Consider the following 25,815-nt stretch of genomic DNA (forward strand, 5'->3'; position numbering starts at 1 on the left):
GAACTTCTGTAAATAAATAAGACCGCAAAGTAAGTTGCAAATATTAAGTACTACACTAAAATGTTTCTGATTTAAATACTGTTCACACTCTATCAATAGACTAAGCTAGTAGCAGCAAAAGTAGACACTAAAATCAGTGTAACAGGGAACTGTATTCAATATCCTGTAATAAACTATAATGGAACAGAAAAAATAATAAAATAAAGTAAAATCAGTGTAACATGCACTTAAAAGTGAGTTGGTGAAACCTGTACAGATACTGGTTAATTACCGAACTCATTACTGGACGGGAGAGATGCTGACCAGTGTCTGACTGCTTTGTCTGTGTTTCCTTCCGTTTTCATTGACCTTGAATAGGCACTTGCTTTTTGAGATCTGGATTAAAAATAAATCATTATAAACACTATAAATCATTACCTTCCTAAAATAAAAATGCAATTAAAACTCCTTGGAATGTAACATATTGCATTTACTTTAGCTCTGGGCCCTGTCGCTGATTTGTGTTTACGATTCACATTCATAAAGCACCTTTCGTTCCCCTCACCCACGCCCACCAGGGCCAAACTACTTGGCAAAGATATTATCACACTGCAGGTAAGTAAAGCTCCTCTAAACTTCTAGGTGAGCCCTAAAGAAAACAGGCATGATATCTGTAAGTCCACAGGATTTGGAGAGTCTTCAGAAAAACTGCATCTCAGACGTACTTCCACTTTTACCAGCTTCCTCCTCTTTGGGTTTAATCACCAGAATTTTAAGGAAATAACCTTCATTTATTCAACAAACATTTCTGATACCTTTTGTACTGTTATTGTGCTAGTGTTGGGTAAAACGGTAAACAAGGAAGTCACAGGTACAAATCATGATAAATGCTAAGATGTAACCTACTTTGGATAAGAAGTCAGGACCTCTGAAACATGAAAGTTGACAGGACACCCACCATGGAGTGAGCTACGATCACGGGGCTTAGGGGAGAAGAGCCTTCCAAGCAGAATAAAGCACGTGTTCTGTAGCCCCAGAAGAGGTGAAGAGCTTGCTTGGTTCAAGCCGCTAAATAAAATTAATGTGGCTGGAAAACAGTGAGCAAGAGAGACCGTGATGAATGATAAAAACCACCTACACCACGTGGGCCATGGTCAAGAGTTTGGATTTCATTCTGAATTCAATGGGGAATCCTTAAGAGTTGAAGCAGGGGGCTGGCATTATCCAAATTACATTCTAAGAATGTCAGTCTTGTTGCAATATGGACATGGTCTGGATGAAAATGATTGGCAGAGGAAACAGAAAGAAGTGACTATTCAGAGGTAGAATTAAAGGTCGTGGTGATTGATTAGCTATGAGTCAGGGAAATGAAGGAATCCTACAGCTCTATTAACTGAGATGGGTTTGATTGTAGGAAGGTGAAGATGAAAGCTTGGAATCAGGGTTCAATTCTGAATATCTTTGATATGACTGAAGCATTGAGAAGGAGACAAGTAGGGATTTGGATGTGTGAGTTGGAGCTCAGAGGAGAGGGAGGTCAGGGGTCAGAGACAGATAAATTTGGAGTTGCTGGCATGTAGGTGGTATTTTAAATCCATGGCGGTTGCGAAAAGTAGGTAAGAGAGGAGGGACCACGGATGAACCCTAAGGAGCGCCAGCATTTGGAAACTTGGTAAAAGAGTGGCAGCCAGCAAAGGAGACCAAGGAGGAGCCTCAAGTTAAAGGAGTAGAAAATCCAGAGATGTGTCATGATGGAGCCAAGAAAGGAAGTGTTTCCCAGAGGAAGAAGTGGCTGTTTACGTGAATGCTGATGAAAAGCTGAATAAGATGAGGTCGGCCAATTGTCCTTTGCATACGGCAACATGGAAGTCATGGGTGGCCGTAACGAGCAGTTTTGGTGGAGAGTTGGAGGCAAGAGGCCGATTTTTATGGGATGAAGAGTCAGCAGAAGCAGAGTCAATTTCTTCTAGAAGTTTTGTTATGAAAAGGAAAAAGGAAATGCAGCAGTAGCAGGAGGGTGCTTTACAGACTGAGGAGGCTAGAACTTGTTTTATGTTCATTGAAATGATCCAGTAGAGATGGATTATTTGATGATTCAAGAGATAGATGAGCGAGCTAAAGAAGGGAAGTACTTTAGAAGGTGAGAAGGGTTTGTTTCGGATCCACAGCACAGAGGGGGTAATTGACCCTTAACAGGGATAAAGCCACTTTCTTTGTTGTAAGAAGACAGAAAGGAACAGGTGAGTGTGGGTGCAGGTATGTTGGCAGGTGTAGTGATGCGGAGGGGAAAGTTGGCGTCTGATGGCTCCATTAAGGCAGACACATTTTTCACTGCTGCATCTTCTCCACATAGATTTCTTGACACATAGAAAATGCTTAGTCTGTTGGTGGGAATGTAAATTGATACAGCCAGTATGGAGAACAGTATGGAGGTTCCTTAAAAAACTAAAAATAGAACTACCATATGACCCAGCAATCCCACTACTGGGCATATACCCAGAGAAAACCATAATTCAAAAAGACACATGCACCCCATTGGTCACTGCAGCACTATTTACAATAGCCAGGTCATGGAAGCAACCTAAATGCCCATCAACAGATGAATGGATAAAGAAGATGTGGTACATGTATGTAATGGAATATTACTCAGCCATAAAAAGGAATGAAATTGGGTCATTTGTAGAGACATGGATGGACCTAGAGACTGTCATACAGAGTGAAGTAAGTCAGAAAGGGAAAAACAAATATCGTATATTAACACATATATGTGGAATCTAGAAAAATGGTACAGATGAACTGGTTTGCAAAGCAGAAATAGAGACACAGATGTAGAGAACAAACGTATGGACACCGGGGGGAAGCAGGGTGGGGGTGGGATGAACTGGGAGATTGGGATTGACATGTATACACTAATATGTATAAAATAGATGACTAATAAGAACCTGCTGTATAAAAAATAATAATAAAATAATTTTTTTTAAGAAAGATGCTTAGTAAATATTTGCCCAATAAATGAATACCTCATTCGTGACTTCTGTCTTCTTAGTGAAGTATGAAGTAAGATGTCCAGAGAGGAAAGTGGTGGGATATGAGCAGTATGGGAAGAAAGAAGAGAAAACATGCTACTAGAGAAACATAATACAATCATCAAGAAGTTGTAAATGCTCATTTGAAGTCTGTGATGAGTAATTTAAGAGAAAGCAAGCAGTGGCCAGGGAGAAAGTATTAGGTCAGTTCATGAGAATTCTCAGTGAAGCTGAAGAATTTAAGCCATGTCCGTACTTCAGTAAGAACACCGGGAAAGGAAAGACAGGAGATGATGGTTGGAAAGAGACATATTTGGAGTTTGGATTTCAGAGGTGGTACAGTTTCTCATGATGACAAGGCCCAGGAATGAATTGTAACAGTAGAAGAATTGTTTTGAAAAGGTCCCCAGAGATGAGAAGGTAAAGGAACTGAAAGAAGAGGTTGATGGATGGACAGTTCAATCCCTAGAATGATGAGAAGAATAGGGGCAGAGATGAAAATCATGAACTAGAAGCTAAAGTCCCGAGAATGAGGGGCTTATCCACCTATGTCCATTGCAGGTGATGGCAGTGGGGAGAGGACAGGGGTACATAGCCAGATGGCATAAGATTCAGAGGAGCAGTGGGGTGGGGTTTTGCAGGAGAGAGGGGAGCAAGGGTTTAGGAACATCAGTGAGGGGCCAGGAGACAACCAGCTCCAACTCTGGCTTTCAGGTGTGTACACCTGAAACAAAGGGCAGCCTTCACTTTAGAGGGTTGCAAGGAGATGGACCAGTTTCAGTTAAATCGGGTAGGAGAGAGAAACCTTTGAAAAGCCTGATTATACGGGAGAGCTTGTTCATTGTGGAGCAGGAATTCCAGGGGACAGAGAAAGGGCTTAGGGGAGAAGGGAGGCTCCTATTGGAGAATATCGAGACCTTTATGGGAATGAGAATAGTAGGGGATGCCTAAGTCTCAGAAGTCAATAATGATGTGAGGCATGATGGAATGAATTCTGATGACCTTGGGAGGGAAGTAGGTACACAACCAGGCCACCTGGCTGTTGCCGTCTCACCTGGCTCTTACCATCTCAAGTGTGTCTCTTGGGCATTAAGGCAACTTACTTGGCCTTCACTTCAGAACGTTTCCTTGGTATCATAGGCTTGCTGACACCAAGGAAAGATAGTGATAAATGTAAATCCATGTAATATAATCGAGAAGATCATTTTTTAAATTATTTGGGTCATCAGAGTTCAAATCAATTCATTAAATGTGCAGTGGAGATAACCCGTTTCATTGCCTCAAACTGAAGCCTTACACAAAACTTCCAGACGATGATATGTCACTCTTCCCCTTCCATTGGCCTCATAATCACCTTGAAACCAGTATAGTTGCCTCCAGACTGGAGGATGACCAGAAGGGAGAGATGTGAGCATCCCGTGTTAGAGAAGCAAAGGCCGGGAAGAGACAGGGAGGAGGGGGGGTGCAGGTGGCAAAACCACACCCTCTCAGGGAAGTTCCATTTCTCTGAGGGTGAGGCTCTTGGATTTGGAGACTAACAGCACTGCTCACAACCACTTCTCAGGGACTATAGTAAAGGGTAGAATAATTTGTGCCCACAGACAGCCTTGCCCTCTGCCAAGGGCCCCATCAGGAGGTGTGCTTAGCAGACCCGTTTGCAAAGCTCCCAGAAGTCTCTGAAGTCACGCCCTCAGTAGAAACTCCTTCAGGGAAAACGGTTTGCAAGTATCTGCTTTCACAGCCTCACACTTCCTGTGGGGCACTGCATGGCCCACAGCATGGAGAAGGGACAAACAAGTCAATCGGTTTTGACCTCCTTTCCGGAAGATTCCACGGCTACTAGAAGTTGAGATATTTTTTGGCATCATGTCGTCTGAAACATCTGAAAAAGAAAACCCTTGTAAATTGCAATCCAGGATACAGTCTGTTGCTCTAATTATATTTCAGGTGTTGTTTTATCTGTTTTCTCCTGGCATTTAATTTCAGCCATCCTAATGATGTTTTTTTCTAGGCGATGAAAAAGGTCCAGCCCTTTCTCTAGCCAGTTTACTTCATCAGTCAATGACAGATGTCCAGGGATGAAAAGTACATTATTAGCAACAAAACTGAGAATACAAACCGCAATGTGACAGGCACCTCCACAGGGGCTGTCACCAACTCCCCGGGGCTAACTGCTTGCACATGAAGAAAACTAAGATTACTGAGAATTTAAGGAGTGTTTTTTAAAATTCTAATACATATAGAAAATAGGGTATTCTCTACTTAGCACTGGGAAATGGATTAATCATAAATTCATGTTCCTCTAAAAAGTTATTTTAGACTTTGTTTAGCCAAAGAAGAAGTGCTGTAATAAACCGTTTTTCATTAGTTTCTAAATGATAACGAAGGAATAGTGAGCTGAATTGTTGTTAATAAAAGGGAAAAAAAGAAAGTGGAGGCAGCTTGGTATCGGGGAAAGGGTGGTCTTTTAGAGCCACAGCACTGAGTCCCTGCCCGTGTGAAGCACAGTGAAGGACTGAATGTCTTTGTGACTCAGTGACCTCACCTGTCACTTCTAGGATAGACGGAGAGTGAAATGCATAGGCAAAGTGTGGGCACAGTCCTTGGCACAGAGTGGTCATTCAGTGAATGGTATCTCTGATGGGGATTTCTCTCCTCCAGGGGGAGAGCAGGAGACAGGTCCTGGGAGGGAATCCCTGGGTGCTTGTGGCTAAGACCTCACAGAAGCCAGAATTTAGTGGGGGAAAAGCAAGAACAGCCTGTACGGGTTGCTTTTGTAGCTGTACCTGAGCGCCCCCAAAAGGATACTCTGGAAAATTCCATGGCAGAACACAAACAGCCCCCTTCCCTGCTCAGAGGATTTGAAAGGCTGCCATGGATTGCTGACAAGCTCCACCTCATTTTGACAGAACATCTGCCTGTTTTCCCAGATTTTAGTTTTACCTAAGTATCCCTGTGCTTCAAATTTGCTGCAGTTTTAAAATTTAGCTTCCTTCTTGCTGTCTTTTCTTAGGAAAGCATGCGAATTAAACATCACGATGAGCCGTTTGTGCCCTCCTACATAGGACAGGCCTTTTGAGTGGTTTTCCAGCAGTGTGGGGTATTTGGGCCCAGTTCCTCCCCAGCCTGACCCCGCGGGTCACCACTTGCACTTAGCATAGAGACAGTGGCCAGCAAGGAAGGGGAAGCTAACTGGCCTCCATGGGACCTGGGACCTGGGACCCTGGCTTCATTATAGAACATTATTCTACCCAACCCAACTCCTCCAACTAGCAACAGACCACCAAAGTGCAACCTCTATTTGCTTATGCTCTCCCCTGACTCATTTTTAGATTCTTAAAATATGAGTTTATTGAAACTTCTGTGAATTTTATACTTTAAAATGAATATTTCCTGTTCTTAAGAGAATCCATGAGCATACACATAAAAACTGAATAATTTATTCCCCAAATAAATAAAATATAAACCATACCAATGAGTTGAGATTTTACCTAGATAAGTCATCTAACAGAATGTATTTTCACTATAATCTGACAAAATGTAGGAGGGACTTTTAATTTTTTTTCTTAGGTGCAGAACAGTATGCTTTGTTAATATTAACATTTATTTTAAAAAATTTTTGCAAATACCCTGTCATCTCTAAATTATCCTAGTTATCTGTCTGTGGAGTATCCACTTTATGGAAGTATATCTAGAAATTTGCAAACTAGTTTTATTAACAGCTTAAACAGCGTAAGTTGGCAAGTAAGTATTAATATACCTATCTACACGTACACAAGCACACACATAGACACTCACTGTGATTCCAAAGACAAACAATGCCTAAGTGATTTTTAGAGAATTTGCTGCTTTTGAGCTCACCTGAGAATGGACTCCATACAGACCTAGTTCACGTTATAAATTAATCACATTCCTCCAAGTTAGTTCTATTTATAAATGCTATTCAACAGTGATAAGTAAAAAAGCCCTAGGAAATAACACAAGCAGTGTCAAAGGATCAGTCGTCGTTCCTTTCCACCATTTGCAGTCCATTTATCACTTTGCCACTGTTGTGTGTATTTTACACTCAGATGAGTACAGACATTCTGCTCTACTTCATGCTAACTTGTCACAACTCTCCAATAAGTATATAGTATGTTTCTTCCGGTGCGCGCTCAACTTTGTGCCAGTAAGTGGTTGAAAGGAATCTGTGAAACTGTGGGTCTTATCTTAAAGAAAACTACATAAGGATCTCTGCTAATAACATATAATGTAATTACATGTCTAAATTGTTTCCTTAGGGTATTAAACTTTTTATGAATACTAGAACATTATTGGTCTAGGTCAAATGTTTTTCTTATACATTTCACAATGTTAAAAAAAAGAAATGCATTCAGTAATTGTAGGTTTTGATTCAGATGTTGTGTGTACTTTTTAATCAGAAATTACCAGACATGTAAGCTAAAATATTTGTCTTCCTTTAGAAAAGGAATTGTAATATAGATTGAATATAATAAAGTTATTTCTTATAAATTCCTTAGTTAATGAATGGAAACAGGAACATAGTTTACACGTTCTGTCAGAATTTGAGACTGTAACACATGTAGTCAGCAAGAATTTCTATAGAGTTAGTGCACTTTGTCCATAGGTTAATAGGTTAACTTCTTCCTAGAAAAAATATTATCGTAGTAATAAAATTGCTTAACTAAATTAAATAGATAGGTGATCTGTCATCAAATCAGTAAATAGCTAATGACTTAAGATCAATTTATTTAAACTAGAAAATAATTTATGTAGGTAAAAATCATCCTATACCACTCTGTTATTAATTCCCATTGTCATTGATTATTTTATTAGAATTCTTTAAGAATGGAGTTAAATTTTATTAATTCATTCTACAACAATTTATTGTGTACCAACTATGGACAAGATACTGTGCTGAATTCAGGAATACAAATACGTGAAGGAAAGCGGGGAGTGCAGAGGGTCTACAGGAAGGCCTGAGGGGCTGGAGCACGTAGGTCCCGTGACTCACAAAACCGGTAACCAGTCAAAGACCTCTGTCAGGACAAAGCCCCTGACTGAGTAAAGGGAAAGAGAAAGTCCGGTTGAAAATGGGGTATCAGAGTGGGGAGATCACAGAAATTGAGCCCTCATATTTTTTAACACTGCCCAAAAAACCAAATAGGAAACTGTAGAGCCATTAAGAGCTATTCTGAATCCTTCTTCCTCCTAAAATTTCAGAACTAATTTCACGTAAAGGTGAGCGACAGAAAGGAACAAAGTAAAATCCCAACAGAAAAGAAACAAGGTCAAATGCCACACAAGGTTCTTAAGAGGAGATGCAGAGTGAAGAGCAGAATATTGTCCTGAGAGGCAGTGAGAGTGTGTCAGCCGGTCATGCCCACCAACTGGGTGAAAACTAAAATAACTATTCCAAAGGGAACTAAGTTATTAAGAAATTTCACAAGTACAAATAAATAACAACGGACATAGTCTTAAAAGAAATAGACAGTGAAAAGAAAGAAAATTCTAAAAAATGAAAATAAAGTAAGATAAACTAACTTTACCCAACTTCTAAATCAGTCAAGAGAAGTTGACTGATTTAGAAATTAGGTAAAAAACGTCCAATATATGTACACTAGAAAGCCCACAAGAAAAACATCAAAGCAAGAGAATGGAGTAAATACTAAAAAATTAAATTCAGTACAACTTTCCTGACATAGCATGCATATGAATATTGATCAGAAAATGACCATCACCAAGACATATTCTAATAAAATTACTAGATTCTAAAGAAAAAGAGAAAGAAATCCTTTGGGCATCTGAGCAAAAAGATCAATTCACTTATAAAGGAAAACAATAAAATCAGATTGTCATAAGCTTTGCCCATAACACTATGTATCAGAACATAGAGTAAGACATTTAAGATACTTAAGGGGGAAAAAATATGAACCCAGGACTTTATACCCAGCCAAACTCATTTTCAAGAATCAAGGCCCCAAATAAACTGTCACTGAGCAAGAATTCAGTGAACATTTTTCCAATGAGATCTTCCTGAGGAATTTATACTAGAGAACAAGCTTCAAACAACCAAAATTGCTGATCAGACATTAACATAAGGACTGGTGATGAGTATTAAGTGTGTGTGTGTGTGTGTGTGTGTGTGTGTGTGTGTGTGTGTGTAGCGTTAAGATTACATGAGAATAAGGAGAAAGAAAGCATAGTATGAAATGGCCCTATGTCTCAACAATTTAGATACAGTGTTATTGGAAAAATTTGGCAGGAGAATGGGTAGAGCACATGAAAATATATTTGAAGTTTTTAGTAATCACATTCATGGTGATAATATTGTCATTCTTATTCCAAAATCATGGTGTGTACAATGTGAGCTAAAGCAAGTGAGCTATTATGGAACATTATGATTCTGTTATTCTCTGCGTTCTTGAGAACCAGTGTAGAAAACGGGCAACACAGATGTAAAACAGAAAATATTAAGTAAAACTCCGTAGTTCTGAAATACCTACCCTCTTAGCAAATTTAAGTCTACAATATAGAATTATTAGCTGTGTTCCCCAGGCTGTACCTGAGATCCCAAGAATGTATCCATCTTGCAAAACTGAAACTTTGTACCCATTTTGGATTGGACAAAACAGAAGGTTAAAGAGTCCAGTGGTACAGAGCTGAGCAGAGGGGTTCAATAAATATTTATTGGAATCATTCACAGTGATACGAGGGGATGCTATGTGCCAAAGCCACACAGGGGTGGGAATGGTGGAGGAATGGCTGGCTTCTTCATACAAGTCTGACCAAACCCCACCTGGCTTAAAGCCAACTTCCTGGCTGCTCTGCACGTGCTGCTGAGTGTTGGTGCGAAGAGCAGGCAACTCTACTGACTAGCTTCCTCTAAATTCGCTGTTCAGATGGGCTCTTATGCTGCCCAGCAATAATCCTGACTCCAAACATTCCCTCCCCTTTATCATTCATACCTTTTCTGCTCATCTCAAATTTCCAGAACCTCCTTTGTCTGCACCTGGGCCCCAGCACTCTGCCCTCGTCCTAAGGCCTCACCCTCTACTCATCCTGTAGATCCCATTCCCTCACCTACCCACGGCGTCATCAGTTGCCGTCCTCTTCTCACTCATTCCCTTCAGCCTACTAACATCCTGGTATTTCTCCATTTTCAAAAATCCCTTTACAGTCCCACAGCCCTCCCAGCTGCTGTCCTCCTGTCTCTGCTGCCCCTTTCAGTCAAACTCCTAGAAAAAAGTGTCCACGCTCACCTCCTGGAATTTGTCTCCTCCAGTTCTCTCTTGACTCCACTCCCATAATGCCTCTGGCTCCATGACTCCACTGAAATGGCCCCTGTTGAGATCGCAATGGCATCTCCATTTCTAACAACAGCCAGTGTTCAGTAATTGTCTTATCTGCAGCCTTTGACACAATTTATCATGACACATACACCCTCCTTGAAATACTGTGTTCCCTTGCCTTCCAGGACGCCTACATTCTTCTCGTTTTACACCTGCCTAATAGGCTGCTTCTTCTCAGTCTCCTTTGCTGGCTCCTTCTCAGCATCCCCACAAAGGTTAGGTAATCTCATCCAGTCTCATGGCTGTTGAGATAACACAGGGTCGTATTGTCAAATCAGACTTGCAAGAATCGTAGATGTGGGCTTCGCAGGTGGCGCAGTGGTTGAGAGCCCGCCCGCCGTTGCAGGGGACGCGGGTTCGTGCCCTGGTCTGGGAAGATCTCCACGTGCCACGGAGCGGCTGGGCCTGTAAGCCATGGCCGCTGAGCCTGCGCGTCCTGAGCCTGTGCTCCGCAACGGGAGAGGCCACAACAGGGAGAGGCCCGCGTACCGCAAAAAAAAAAAAAAAAAAAAAAAAGAATCGTAGATGTAACCCAGTGTCAGTCTTTGCTAATAACTTCCAGGATGCTGGTAATGATGAGACACAGACAAAATACAGGGAAACCCCACCTCATTTAACACAGCTATGCATGTCCTTTCTCAGGATATTGGGATGTACTCTAGGCAAGAGTCAATACATGAGGTCTCTGGGAAGTTCATGGAATGATCACTAACATGAAATCTCTCAGTTATATAAACTGTCTCATCATTCTTCACTTGATAAAATGTCTTCATTATCCATTAATAATTGCACAGCTTATGACATTTTCAGAGAGCCTTACCTCATAAATTCATATATTCTAGTTTACTGTAAGCAAACTTAGACCAAGTGTTTCCTGCTGAATGCATTCCATAGATAAGAACTCTTTTCTAGTAAATGCCATTGTATATAAGTACCATTAGCATATTTACAAGGGGATTTGACCAACGCATCTTTCTTTTTTTGCTTGGGTCAGAAATATGAGAAAATGGAGAGTAGGCCTGATGCTAACCCTTTCCTTTCCAGCTCTACGTGCACCTGTGACTTCAAAATCAGTGTCTACAACCCACAACTTTCTCCTAAATTCCAAAGCCATACATTCAAGTAGCCACTCAACATTTTGACTTAGTTGTGTAGGAGGTTTTCAAAATGAATATGAGCACGATAGAAATAATGATTCCTTTTCTCAACTCCCTAAACACACAGACTCACACCTTTCTTCTTCCAAGTCTCCCCATCTCAGTAATAGTCTCTCCTTCCCTCTCTCTTCTCAGGGAAAAACATTACTTCCTGCTTGATTTCCTCTCCTGTCACACCATGTATCCAACCTGCCTAAAAAAATTTCCCATTTCTACCTTCAAAATATATCCAGAACTCAACCACTGCTCCATCCCTACCTCAATCACTGCTTTCCTGATTCAAGCCACCACCATCTCTCCATGGACCTTGCTGAAATAACCTCTGACCTGCCTCTCTGCTTCCTGCTTCCATCCTTGTCCCCACGAGTCTATTCTGAACGTATCAGCCAGATAACTGTCTTTAAGAGATTAGTCATATTGTGTCGTCCACAGCTCGAAAGTCCCCGGTGGTTCCCAAATCTCTCAGAATAACAGCCAGAGTTCTTACAGAGGCCTTCAGGGATCTATACATCCTGGATCCCCATTAACTCTCTGACTTCATCTACTATTACCCACCCCCCCCCCCACACACACACATGCCCATTCACTTTACCTCAGACACACTGGCCTCTTAGCAGTACCTCAAACAAACCAAGCCCATGCAGCCTCTGGACCTTTACAATGCTCCGTATTCAGCCAGGAAAGCTCATTCCCCCAGGTGGCACATGGCTTGCTTTTCTAATCTCCCTCGGATGTTGGCTTAAATGCACCTTCTTTGTAAGGCATTCCCTATTCCCTGATCACCTCTTTAAAACTGTAATTCCCATCTTCCCCAGGATCTATCTCTTCCTAGTTGTTTATTCTCCTCCCCACTCATCACCATCTGAAATACTATACAGTTTAACCTTGCAGTATTTACTGTTCTAGTCCTATGGATGAGAGCAGAGAGGTCTGTTTTGTTTAGGGCTGTATTCCCAGCACCCACAGTAGTGTCTGGCACATAGTAGGCGCTCAGTAAATGTTGCTTGAATTAATTGTCAGATCCATTTGAGTTGATCTGAGTTTAGAAGAGAATATGATCAAATAATGCAAGGAGAACAGTAACGTAGGGCTGCGACAAGGAAGACTTTGGAAAGTGTGCTGTGCAATTTGAGGTTTATTCTGCCAGCTGGGGAAACAGTTAAAGGGAATTGAGCCAAGCAACAGCACAGAGAAATGAAGTCAGGGATAAAAGAAATCATGCTTTAGGAATAAGAATAGTGATGAAAGGAAAATTTTATTCTTTAACAGAAAAACAGTAGTCTTTCTTCGTCAAGCTGAGTATGCTCATTGATGCCGTGTGGGCTGCTAACAACTACCAGGGGTGGAACGTTGGGACCTATTTTCAAAACAGTTTTAAAAATTCGATAGACTCCTGAATAGAGGCATGAAAATATACTCTTTGATGAGATTGATAGTGATGCGTTTTGAATGTCCATAACTTAAAGTATAGATATGTTCCCTAAAATCTGTATGAAAAAGTCTACTAAAAGCAATTGGTAGTAGTATTTTAAAAGATCAAACTTGGAAAAATCTATTTTTTGAGGGTAAATTTCTAGAAATTCGAAGAACACAGGCCTCACTTCTCTGTTTTGTCAGCTGGAACTGGGAGACTTTCTCTAGGTTGTACCACACCTTACCCCCCACCCCTGTTTTTACAGAAACAGACTAACAAGAAAACCCCCGAACCACCAACTATTAGCATTTCGGTAAAACAGCACATCTTGGTGTCTGTATTATCACTTTGAAAAACTCATTTTCTCTTTGCAGTACAACCGGTACCAGCAATATGGCGCCGAAGAGTGCGTGCTGCAGATGGGGGGCGTGCTGTGCCCCAGCCCGGGCTGCGGAGCAGGGCTGCTTCCTGAGCCCAGCCAGAGGAAGGTCACCTGCGAAGCGGGCAGCGGCCTGGGCTGCGGGGTGAGTACCAGCCACACTCCTGGCTCTTGACCATGTATTTGTTTGCTTTGGCAGATTGGCTAGGATTGCTTTATTTTCATTTTCCATTTAGACTCAGACATCTTTGATATACAAAATAGATTTTTAAATTCTTAACAGGATACCATATATATATATATATATATATATATATATATAGAAGGGGAGGCAAGATTTTCTGCTTTAATTGCTATGCAAGTGTTTAAGACGTGAATTACTTGGTCAGCCTTTTAAACTTTTCTTCCAGTGCTCAGCTAATTCAGAGCAAAAATGTGTGATTTCTTAATTCAGGCATTAAGCAGACAGGAGTGGAGGAGAAAGAGAATTCCTCATCTTAGCGTGATGTCTTAGTAACATTGTTTGCCTAAGTATTTCAAGAAATAAAATGAAGATTAATACGGAAAACTTGAAATGTTATTGTGTAGTAAAAATCATTTTAAATCGAGATGAGCAAAACTTCATGGTGCCTCTTAGGGAAGCAGAATAAGAAACATGGAAAGTGTTTGTTCTAAGAGGTCAAACCAATATGACCTAGACAGCTTCTTGAATGGATCTGTGGCTGCCAGCTGACGGCGAAGGGGCGAGGGAAGCATAAATCAAACGCAAGGAGGCTGACTAAATTATAGGTTGAAATGACAAATGGATAATAATCCTGATATTAAATTTCATGCAGGCCAGAAAAAGAAGTGTATGTGCTTATAAAAAGGTTATTGAATTGTGGTGGGAAGGCATTTCTTTTAAAATTGCAACTTCGTGACGAGCTTTGTGGACGGAGGGGTATGGACGGCAGAGGGGTATCACCCAAGCCTGATCTGGGGCTGAGCACTGTGATTTACCTGTGCATAAACTGGCATCTGTCGCCCTTCGTAAAGCGCCGTATCGGTCGTGGAGTGCAGCTTAGCGAGCCCTGGGCTGAGTGATAAGGCAGAGTACGTGGAAGGTGAGAAATAAAGAGACACCGCGATGCCTAAGCAGAAGGAAATACCTCTGGATTAATAATGGTGATTGCGTTAGGATGAAAACTCAAGTCATGTCTGCTAGCCTTAGAAATTATGGAAATCAGACTCCACTTCCCAGCTTTAGTCCTCGTCATTTACTGTATAATCTGCACCGATTGCATGTGGCGTCAGCAAGCTGCCAAGTTCTGGGATCAGAATTTCTAGCAAATGTTTTCTTTTACAATGAGTTACAGTAGCTTTTAACTAACGGCTCAATTATATGCTTCAACCTGCTATCAGCTCCTGTTCTTCCATTCTCTAAAGCTGGGGGTTCCTTTGGCCCATCTTCTGCATTCAGTTCTTCATCTTGCTCTAAGAATTTTGAGGGTTTATGTAATTTAAGATTTGAACATCTTTTGCTTCCCTTTTTTACACAATGTGACATTATAAGTAACACACATATTTGAACTCCAAATCATGGAAAATTACCTTGGAAGTAAATTGAATTGCTTTAAGATCTTTGGGTTAAGAGAGTTTGGGGGCAAATCCTTACCTAAAGGAGAATGGTTATCTTCAGGAAGCTTCTTTGGAAGTTCTAGGCAATGTGTTTTATTTTTATTTATTCTGTTTTGTTACTGCGAGGGTGGTAGGGGATGCTTGTTGTTTCCTATATTACTTATCTATTGCTGCATAACGAATAAGCCAAAATTTGAACCTTTTAATTAATAAACATTTTTATCTCACAGATTCTGAGGGTCAGGAATCCCTGAGTAGCTTAGCTGGGTGGTTCTGGCTGAGAGTCCCATGAGGTTGGAGTCAAGCTCGGCTGTAGTTAACCCAAGGCTTGACTGGGGCTGGAAGCTCCACTTCCAAGATGGCTCGACCACATGACTCTTGGCCAGAAATACCTCAGTTCCTCACTGGCTAGTGGCCCTCACCACATGGCTCTCTTCTTAGGCTACTTGTACTCAGAATGGTAGTTAACTTACCTGGAGCAACTGATCCAACAGACAGAGCAAAGATAAAGCCACAGTGACCTGCTCTCCAAGTCTGTACACCATCACTTCTGATTTATTCCATTGGTCAGCACTGAGTACTAGATCCAGCACGCCCTTCAAAGGGAAGGAAATTAGGCTCCATCTTAAAGGAAAGGGTGTCAAGGAATACATGGACATATTTTGATCCACCACTGTTTGTAATTTGAAGAAGTTGAAAAAAGAACAAAGAGAAATGATTTTCTAAACTATGCACTGACTTGATGCTTTCTTTTCCCTCCCTGCCTTTTATGCCCCAATCCCCGTAAGCTTTTTCAGACTGATACAAATTCCCATTGCTTTGCCTTCTCAAAAGACATAAGTTGACCGACCTCACATTGCTCTTTTTCTTCAAATCCTCAACTTTCACAAAAGGGTGTTAACCCAACTTACATGCCTTTGGGATTCTTGTAGTGGTGAAAAAGGAGATTGGGGGCTTCCCTGGTGGTGCAGTGGTTGAGAGTCCGCCTGCCGATGCAGGGGACGCGGGTTCATGCCCCGGTCCGGGAAGATCCCACATGCCGCGGGGCGGCTGGGCCCGTGAGCCATGGCCGCTGAGCCTGCGCGTCCGGAGGCTGTGCTCCGCAACGGGAGAGGCCACGGCAGTGAGAGGCCCGCGTACCGCAAAAAAAAAATTAAAAAAAATAAAATTAAAAAAAAAGGATATTGGGTTGTATGACTTAGATCCAAATGCTGGCTGTATCTGCCACCAGGGGTCTTAATCTTTCTGTGCCTCAGTCTCCTCACCTCCAAAATACGATGCCTTGTAATGACCCTCTATGAGACCATTATGAATATTAAATGAGCTAATGGATATAAAATGCTTAGAACAGTGCCTGGCATTATGTATATATTTATTTAATCAAAAGCTTAATCAGTATTTATCAAAAGTTCACCTGAAAGACCTAATATTCATGGAAAATTAACTACAGGACTCTTATTTGATCCTCCCTTCCAGATATTCTAAAATATACCCCTGAATCAAGCCAGATCTACAGCAGGGAGTTAGGTGCCTGGGCCTCACGATTTTAGCCCTTCAAAGAATTGCTTTCCCTACATAGTAATTTGGTGCCATTCGTTTATATTGTGGTCACTGTACAGGGAACTTGATGTGTGTGGTTCAGGACATCCCAGTGGGCTTTTCTGTGAGGAACCATGGTGCCTGTTCTAAGTTCATTATGCTTGCCCTGAGGAAGGTTGTCCTGGAGGACATTGCGAATTATGCAACTACTAAGGGTTCCCCCTGGAAGCTGACTGCTGGAAAACCTAGAGCCGCATTTGTGGGCCAGCTACAGCGTAGAAATGGGCCACTAATAGAATGGATTTGGAAGCTTATTTCCTGGCTTCACTTTTTTACTTCTTTCTCTTCCCTTTTCCTGGTACATGCTGTTTTGCTGTGATTTGTACACCCTTGTAAGCTGGTGGTCTTTTCTGGATTTACGGGTGGTAATGGAAAGCTGTTGTGTGGAAGAAATCGTGGTTAGTTTATGTCGTTTCAGAGGCAGAACAGGGCCCAATAAGTAGAAGTTAGAGGAAGATGAATCTCTGCTCAGGGTTTGCTGTAGCACCATGGACAGCAGCCACAAAACAGGCTGCCATGGGAGCAGTGAACCCCGCACCCTAGACAGTGCTCAAGGAAGGTAACTGACAGCAAAGCTATGGAAGAATCAGAGTCTTGGACATGCTTCTCAGGCTGTAATTTACAGGTTTATTGTAAGATATCTGCGAATCCACCTGTGCTTAATTTGTCCTCAACTGGCAACTCTTATTATGTGGGTATCCAAGAAGTGCTTGATGTTACAAAAAGGATCTCATGCATAAAAATGGTTGAGAACCAAATTCCCTGTCATTCACAGAATTTAAAAATCCAGCTTTCCAGGTACATTATGAGGTGCCCATGGACACACAGTTTTAGAGCTGAGAAACACCTGTGTACTGAGCTCCAAACTGTAGAGTTCTAATCTCATCAGTCAGCCCACCGCTACATGCCTGGATGGTCCCCCATACATCCATGATTGCTGTTGTGTATAGTTTCCATCTGAAGACACAAGCTTCAGCATTTTCATTGTCTTTGGCTCCTTTAAAATAGGTGCTAAGGTTAGTATTTATGACTCTCTTATTCAAACATATAGTGTTATTCCCTGGAAAATCAGATTAGCTGATCCTTTGCTCCCCTATATATCTAGGCTTAACTGTTACCCAGAGAGCAGTGTACATTAGCTAATAAAGGAAGGTTAGGATTTCCATTTAAATGATAATATCAGTCCAGCTAGGAAAGGCCTGATAGATGTGTGATGGTTGCAGCAAAATTTTTACCATTTTAAAGAATTATCCGAGCTTAAGTGCCACCTCCGAGGGTTCAAGTTGAAGTGTGACACTTGTCTCATGCCTCCATAGTCTTGTCCTCAGTAAATTCATGTATATGGAGTTCAGCATTCATTGAATGACTGAGTGAATGAATGAATGAATCTTAACAATGTAGAAGTAATATGAATACACTGTCACTTTTATTTTCAAATACTAATCATCGTTTACCCCAATATTAGAATTACTTATGTTGTCTCAACAAGAACCTCTTCAAAAAACATAAAATATGCAGTGTTTTACTTGTACACATAGTACATAATTCAGAACACCAAAATATACTAAGTTCAGAGATCCACGAAAAGTCAGTTAGGAACCTGAAAATCCTGCAAAAATTACAGAGTTTATATGCCCTATCGAAGTCCACACAGCCAAATGAAGAATTCAGTACATCTGATATATAAAATATCTTAGTCTTGGGAGCACTGAGATTTTCATTTTGACACAGCACAGAATATTTTTACATGGATAAACAGAACTCAGCAAAGAATATGTTTTGGGATCAAATAGCCTGACCTTACTCTCTGCTAACCCTTGGTCTTATTTTTACTACTCCTCATAAAAATACTAATTGATTTCCTGAGGAATTCGTGTGATGCATTATTCTTTCTCTGGCCTTATTGCTATTCATCAGAACTATCTCACTAAGTTTTATGGTACCGATGTAAAATGTTGACATGTTTAATACTGGAAAACAGCAACAAAATATGGAATACATTATGCTCACTGACCTGGGAGTACAAAAAGCTATAGCAATCAAACCTTGTGAGTTTTCTATAAATAAAACATCTTTATCTTATTTGCTGTTGTTTTGGGATGTTATATGTCTGAGAGATAATTTCTTAAAATAATACTAGGAATTGAATAAAGAGTTTTCTGTTTTAAATTAGAAATTCAGGGACAAGATTTAACAACTGAAAAAAATTCGTACTCATTTAAACGAAAACAGGAGATCTTTAAAAAAAAAATCGTTAAACTGACCATTAGTTAAGGAAATTAAATAGAATTTCTTAAGGCATCTGGTAGTCACTCCCTCCTTTAGTGAGTAGCGTGCGTTACTCCGAGGCAGATGCATCGAGGAGCTAATGCAGCGTTCGCCTTGGCCTCCTCACTTCCACAGACCCCGTCCAAGCCCTCTTAACCAATGGTATTCTTGCATTGTTTTCCTTGAAGAGCGTCTCAAAAATTGTAGAACCTAAAGTTACAAAGGCTCCATCCAACCTGGATCTAGACCTGTGCAAGGACGGGGTACGACCTGCTACATGCAAAGAAATTTTTGTTAAAAGTACTTATAACGATATCATTAATATATTGTTGAAGATTTTAGTTAAATGAGAGTTTGAGCCTCATTTTTAGCCCCTGTATAGGAAAGGAGTCGATGTAGACAAATGGAGATACCTATTCCTCCCCTCAAAGATCTAATTATTGGGTTAAAAGCTTAATAAATAGATGGGAAGCCCCTTCATTTCAATATGTGGGGCTCAGAAACAGAAAGTCAGCAGATGGTCAATATTTAATAAGAAAAAGAAAAAGAAAGTGGTTACTTTTCCAGTTCTTTAAAGGTATTTTAATTTTACAAATATACATAATTTAACTAAATTATGTGAAGTATTTTGAAAACTATATTGAGTTCTCCCTTTTCTCCAAAGAAGAATAGAGATTAAATTCTAGACTCCAGGTATGTGTGGCTTATATTGTAATGCTTTCAAGGACGCACCAAAAAGGACGGGTATTTTCCATTATGTCTAAACGTGGCTTTGTCAGCGTTAAACTCCAGGTTGTAACCCTTCCTTGCTTTTACCTCAACCCCCGGCCTCTGTAGCATGTAGAGCATGGAATCAAATCTTGTTGACACGTTATTTTTTGATATACAAGATGTTCTTTATCAGAAAGTATTTTTAAAAGAAAGTGAATGTTACAAAATGTCAGAAATATGCATTCCGTGTTTATTTGACAAGTGTCCAAAAATCTAATTTAAACACTAAGCCTGGCTCATTTACAGAGTGGAAATAAGTCTTGCTAGACTTTCTGCTTGTGAGCCAGCTTGAAGTGCAAAGATAGAAAGCTCTGGAAAGTATTTATTTTAATTAAAGAAACTGTTCATAAATGTACAAACAAGTTCTGCATAACATTCCTCTGGAAAACACTTAGCAATTGGCAAATGTTCCTAGAAAGTATTCTGCAATCTGAAATAGAAATACATATTTTCTAACCCAACACAGAACCAGTGACCTTTCCATGTGTCTTTAGCTATTTTTTGTTAAAATAAGGGAAGTATGAAATAATTATACTCTTTCAAAATGATAAGCTCCATCGCTTTGAATAATGTGTTAGGAAATCAATTTTGTGGCAAATTGAATAGAGAAGACTTCTTCAGCTCTACCAGCTACAAGAGAGCTCAGGACATTTTGGAAAACAGGTTCCTACTGAAGATAACATAGCTCCTGTGCATTCATTTTGATTCTGCCCTCACCTCAGTCTAGGGCTGTGCTGTTCAATATGGCAGCCACTGGCCACAGGTGGCTGTTTAAATTAAAATTAAATAAAATTTAAAATTAGGTTTCTCTGTCACAATAGCTACATTTGAGGTATTCAGTGGCCATATGTGGCCTCCAGCTACTGGACTAAACCATGAAGAGAGAGCATATTTTCATCAATATCACAGAAAGTTCCATGGGGCAGAGAGAATAGCTATAAGACATCACCCAAGGAGAAGCATTCACAAACTCAGACATTCCTGTGTCTCACACATAAGCGCTTTGACCTCTTCAATTCTAGTTAAGAAGAAAAATCTTTGCAGCGATTAAAACAATTTCCTACGTTAAAAAAAAAAAAGTACAGTTTCCCTGGTGGCGCAGTGGTTGAGAGTCCGCCTGCTGAGGCAGGGGACACGGGTTCGTGCCCCGGTCTGGGAAGATCCCACATGCCTCAGAGCGGCTGGGCCCGTGAGCCATGGCCACTGAGCCTGCGCGTCCGGAGCCTGTGCTCCTCAACGGGAGAGGCCACAACATTGAGAGGCCCGCGTACCACACACCCAAAAAAAATGTAGAGCAGTGTTCTCCAAAGTGATGCTTGTGTAGTACAGGCTCAAGGAATGTTATGTGCTAGGAGGAGGGTTGGAATCCGGGACAGAGAGCCCGGGCCAAGATCCGTGACCACGTAGCTTGGAAGCACACAGTAAGCTCGGTTAAACAGGGCTTTTTTTCTGTCGGACTTAAAGTTTTCCATATGCTAACATGCATTTGCCTGAACAAGTAGAATACCACAAGCAGCCTTCTTGAGCAAGAGCTGCCTTTTGTGTGGTGCCTCTTATAAGACAGGTGTTTCATGGGACAGCTTGACTCAGGGACTCGAATCATTTGCTTTATCTGAGTAGCAAGCTTACCACAGTACACTTGGGAAGGAGCTAGTGAAACCCAAGGATCAGAACATTAGACCTACAACATTGTCCTCTTTGTAGAGGACTAATAAAACATGATTTTTTAAAAGGTATGCCATATTTGTCCTAGAGGTATTTTTAAGACCACATGTTTTTATAGTGAAATCTTTTTTATCCTTAAACTGCTATTGGTGTATAATTTTATGGATTTAAGATCCACAGAGAAGGGGCTTCCCTGGTGACGCAGTGGTTGGGAATCCTGCCAATGCAGGGGACACGGGTTCAAGCCCTGGTCCGGGAAGATCCCACATGCCGCAGAGCAACTAAGCCCGTGAGCCACGACTACTGAGCCTGCTCTCTAGAGCTTGCGTGAGCCAACTACTCCAGAGCCAACTCTAGAGTTGGCTATGTGAGCCAACTCTCTAGAGCCAACTACTGAAGCCCGTGTGCCCTAGAGCCCGTGCTCCGCAACAAGAGAAGCCGCCGCAGTGAGAAGCCCACGTACCACAACGAAGAGTAGCCCCTGCTCGCCACAATCAGAGAAAAGCCTGTGCACAGCAAAGAAGACCCCAACGCAGCCAAAAACAATAAATTAAATTAAATAAATAAATTAAAAAAAAATACCAGATCACATTTAAAGAAAAGAAAAGATCCACAGAGAAGATAGGGTGAAATTTTATGACTGTGTGTGGTTAGTTATGTATTTTCAAATGGTTCCTATTAAATGAACAAGAGAGCTTTTTAAACTTCATAGAACAAAGTATATTATGGTAAATAAAATATTTTCAGATATTATGGTAAATAAAATACGTTCACATAGTGGGTATCAATGTATGTCAATCTCATAAAACGTTAACTGCATAGGACAGTGTGATCCTGACAAAGGGATCATGGGGGTTTTAATTTTTATTTTTATTGAAGTATAGTTGATTTACAATGTCATGTTCCTGGTATACAGCAAAGTGACTCGGTTATATATATATATATATATATATATATATATATATAGTTTTTCATATTCTTTCGCATAGTGGTTTGTTGCTGCTGTCCTGGTTTTCCACACGGTCAGGAATTGCTGCAGCACATTGACAAGAGCGGTCACACTGATGTGAGCCTGGGCCACACCCAGCTGGAACTGCCCTGGGGGGCCACCCTCACAAAAGGGTGCCGGTTGGAGCTCCCTGCCCGGCGTCCTGAATGGCGGCCCTGTCTTCACTGTCCTTCCCAGAGGGCACTGGGTGTTCTAGAGGATGGGGAGTTCTGCTCTATCTCCTTACACTAATTAGTTTTTACCGCCCCACGATTTCTCAGGCCTGTTGTCATCGGGTGGTAGGAGCCTCACCGAGATACAGTGCGTTGTGCTCTTTCGGGCTTGCCTCCGGCTCTCCTTTCTCGTTAGGGTCTCTCCTGAACGCTAGCCCCCTGAAACAGCTGGCTCCTCCTGTATGTTTATCCGCGTCATGACCCCATCATTCCTCCCTGTGCCCTGGTTTTTCTTGATTTCCCTTCACGCTACCTTTAGAAAATGGCCTCACGGATCTGATATTGTTCATCTAGCCCACTGTTACCTTCTCTGGTTCTCATCTCGCCTTTCATGGTGTTATATACACTCCAAATTATGAAGTATGATTGTCAAAGTAGTTTGCTTTATTCCCTCACACTCCCTTTTTAACATTTTTTGAAAACTTATTTTATTGAGGTTGAGTTGATATACAATGTTGTGTTAATTTCTACCGCACAGCAAAGTGATTCAGTTATACATACATGTACATTCTTTTTCATATTCTTTTCCATTATGGTTTATCGCAGGATATTGAATATAGTTCCCTTTGCTATACAGTAGGACCTTGTTATTTATCCATTCTCTATATACTAGTTTGCACCTGCTAACCCCAAAATCCCAATCCATCCCTCCCCCATCGCCCCTTCTTGACAACCACAAGTCTGTTCTCTATGCCTGTGAGTCTGTTTCTGTTCCGTAGATAAGTTCATTTGTGTCATACTTTTTTAAATTAATTAATTAATTTATTTAATTTTATTTTTGGCTGTGTTGGGTCTTCATTGCTGCACGTGGGCTTTATCTACTTGCGGCGAGCAGGGGCTACTCTTCCTTGTGGTGCGCGGCCTTCTCATTGCCATGGCTTCTCTTGTTGCGGAGCACAAGCTCTAGGCGCCCGGGCTTCAGTAGTTTTGGCTCGCAGGCTCTAGGGTGCAGGCTCAGTAGTTGTGGCACGTGAGCTCAGTAGTTGTGGCACATGGGCTCAGTAGTTGTGGTTCACGGGCTCTAGAGCACAGGCTCGGTAGTTGTGGCGCATGGGCTTAGTCGGCATGTGGGATCTTCCCAGACCAGGACTTGAACCCATGTCCCCTTAATTGGAAGACAGATTCTTAACCACTGCGCCACCAGGGAAGTCCTGTGTCATATTCTAGATTCCACATATAAGTGATATATGGTATTTGTCTTTCTCTTTCTGACTTACATCACTTATCATACTCCCCTTTTTAATACTATTTTTATTGTGGTAAAATATATACAATATAAAATTTGCCATTTATAACTATTTTAAAATGTACAATTCAGCAGCATCAAGTGTATTCATCATGTTGAATAACCATCACCACTATCAATTTCCAAAGTTTTTTATCACCCCAAACAGAAACTCTCTTCCTATTAGGCAATAATTAACTCCCCATTTCTTCCAGCCCCTGCTCGCCTCTAATCTACTTCCTGTCTCTGTGAACTTGACTATTCTAGATAGAGAAGTGGAATCATAGAATATTTGCCCTTTGGTATCTGGCTTAGCATAATGTTTGTCACTTAGCACAGTGTTTTCAAGTCTCATCCGTCGTGTGTCAGAATTGCATTCCTTTGCATAGCTGAATAATATTGAATTGTACACATACACCACATTTTGTTTCTCTTTTAAAGTTTGTTCAGCTGGAGTAGTCCCTCCTCTCCCTGGATCAAAAGTCAGGCAGGGGGCTTCCCTGGTGGCGCAGTGGTTGAGAGTCCGCCTGCCGATGCAGGGGACACGGGTTTGTGCCCCAGTCCGGGAAGATCCCACATGCCGCGGAGCGGCTGGGCCCGTGAGCCATGGCCGCTGAGCCTGCGCGTCCGGAGCCTGTACTCCGCAGTGGGACAGGCCACAACAGTGAGAGGCCCTCGTACTGCAAAAAAAAAAAAAAAAAAAACACCACAAAAACAAACAAAAAAACTGACAGGTCCATAATTCAAAGGGAGTCTGAATTAGCTATTCCTGGGGCTACCTACCCAGACAGAACCCACTCCACTTCCAGAATGTCACCTATCCCTAAGGAATTCTTAAGCGAATTACTGGGTACAGGTGTTTGCACTACCTCTTCCTCTCCATGAACTCGAAGCATTGCTATGTATGCAAGCCTGCATATTGGCACTGCCTGATTATTTGGAGGAAATAATAAAAGAAGAGCTACTGAGTGCCATCAACTTCTGAGTTAGTCTGTTGCAGAAATAAGATGGAATTTTACTTGTTGGATTTTTAAAGAATGTGAAGTGCTTGGATTGGATGCCTTCTAGAAAAGAAATCACAAGAAAATAGTTATTTATCAACCTTCTTTAGACCATTGATGTAAATGGTTTACATGTAAACAGGGCATAGAAAGCAAAACTGTATTCAGAAGACAGCTGCTATTTGGAAACAAAGAAATCCAATCAAAGCCAGCTTCTGAAAAACTCCTTTATGTGAGAACATGACTAGGCTTTTGTATAAGCTGTATTGTGTTATTGTAAAGTGCGGGAGCCTCTTAATCAATAAGAAAAGTTGGAGTAGAAAGATAGGTAGAGAGACAAGATCTTCCTCAGACTAAATCAGTTGAGCCAGAACCTCCCCTAGTGAGCTGGGTGGAAATGGCTTTAGGTTATGGACGTTGGGAAGATTTTTAAAAGGTCTCCAAATTGGTGTTTGGAGACTACCTTTCTGTGTGTATTTGTAGTTTGCTGTTCTGGGGAAAACAAAGATTGTTTCTGTAAGAGCTCAGAAAAGCACTAAACTTCAGTAACATACATGGTTTCAGTAAGCTGGGTAAGCTTCTGATATTCTGAGCTCCATTTTAGAAGTCATTGATGTAGAATCAGAAATTGACAGGGGCACAAATTACCCCAGAAAGTTAAGAAAACAACCAGCCTGAAACCTACTCTAAAGGCTGTTTACCTGCCCTCTGTGAACAGGACTGCTTGCTGCTAGAGCCGGACCCCTGAGCACCCAGCTCCCCAGCTACCCGCCCAGCTGTGCGAGTTTCTGTCAGGTGACTCTTAGAATCCGTGTGGGCATCCACAGGTTGTAGGACAGCCTTGGCTTCCTTCCTGATTTCCATCGTCCCATTTTCCTGCTAAACACTGAGGTTTTTTTTTTTTTTTCAAGTATTCTCCTTTTTGGGAGGTGACCGCATTCCCAGGTCAGGAGGGAATCCTGAGTCGTCCAAACCCATCCTGCTACTGCCGTGACCCTTACTAGGCGTGGTTTGGGAAGAACCCGGTCCTTCCTGTGGACTTGACTGCACGACTCAGTCATTCATCTCGAAAGCCCCTCTGTTGTTGGACTGAGCGTTATGTGAAAGAATAAATTTCCTTTTTGTTTAAGCCAATTGAATT

At 41.4% G+C, this 25,815-nt stretch overlaps 1 protein-coding gene across 17 annotated transcripts in view; it reads left to right on the top strand.

The window, feature by feature from the left end:
* The window catches only part of LOC137204361 (E3 ubiquitin-protein ligase parkin), a 1,432,750-nt gene that overhangs the window by 1,081,845 nt on the left and 325,090 nt on the right, over positions 1-25,815 (top strand). For all 17 annotated transcript variants that reach the window (XR_010933571.1, XR_010933572.1, XR_010933575.1 and 14 more), the window contains one exon: positions 13,303-13,452. Coding sequence is in view for 12 of the 17 variants with exons in the window: in XM_067701593.1 (XP_067557694.1) it covers positions 13,303-13,452 (150 nt within the window). In the remaining 5 variants the exon portion in view is untranslated. The remainder of the gene's footprint in view (positions 1-13,302; positions 13,453-25,815) is intronic.

This window comes from Pseudorca crassidens, chromosome 13, assembly GCF_039906515.1.
Source record: "Pseudorca crassidens isolate mPseCra1 chromosome 13, mPseCra1.hap1, whole genome shotgun sequence".
In the NCBI taxonomy this organism is placed as follows: domain Eukaryota; kingdom Metazoa; phylum Chordata; class Mammalia; order Artiodactyla; family Delphinidae; genus Pseudorca; species Pseudorca crassidens.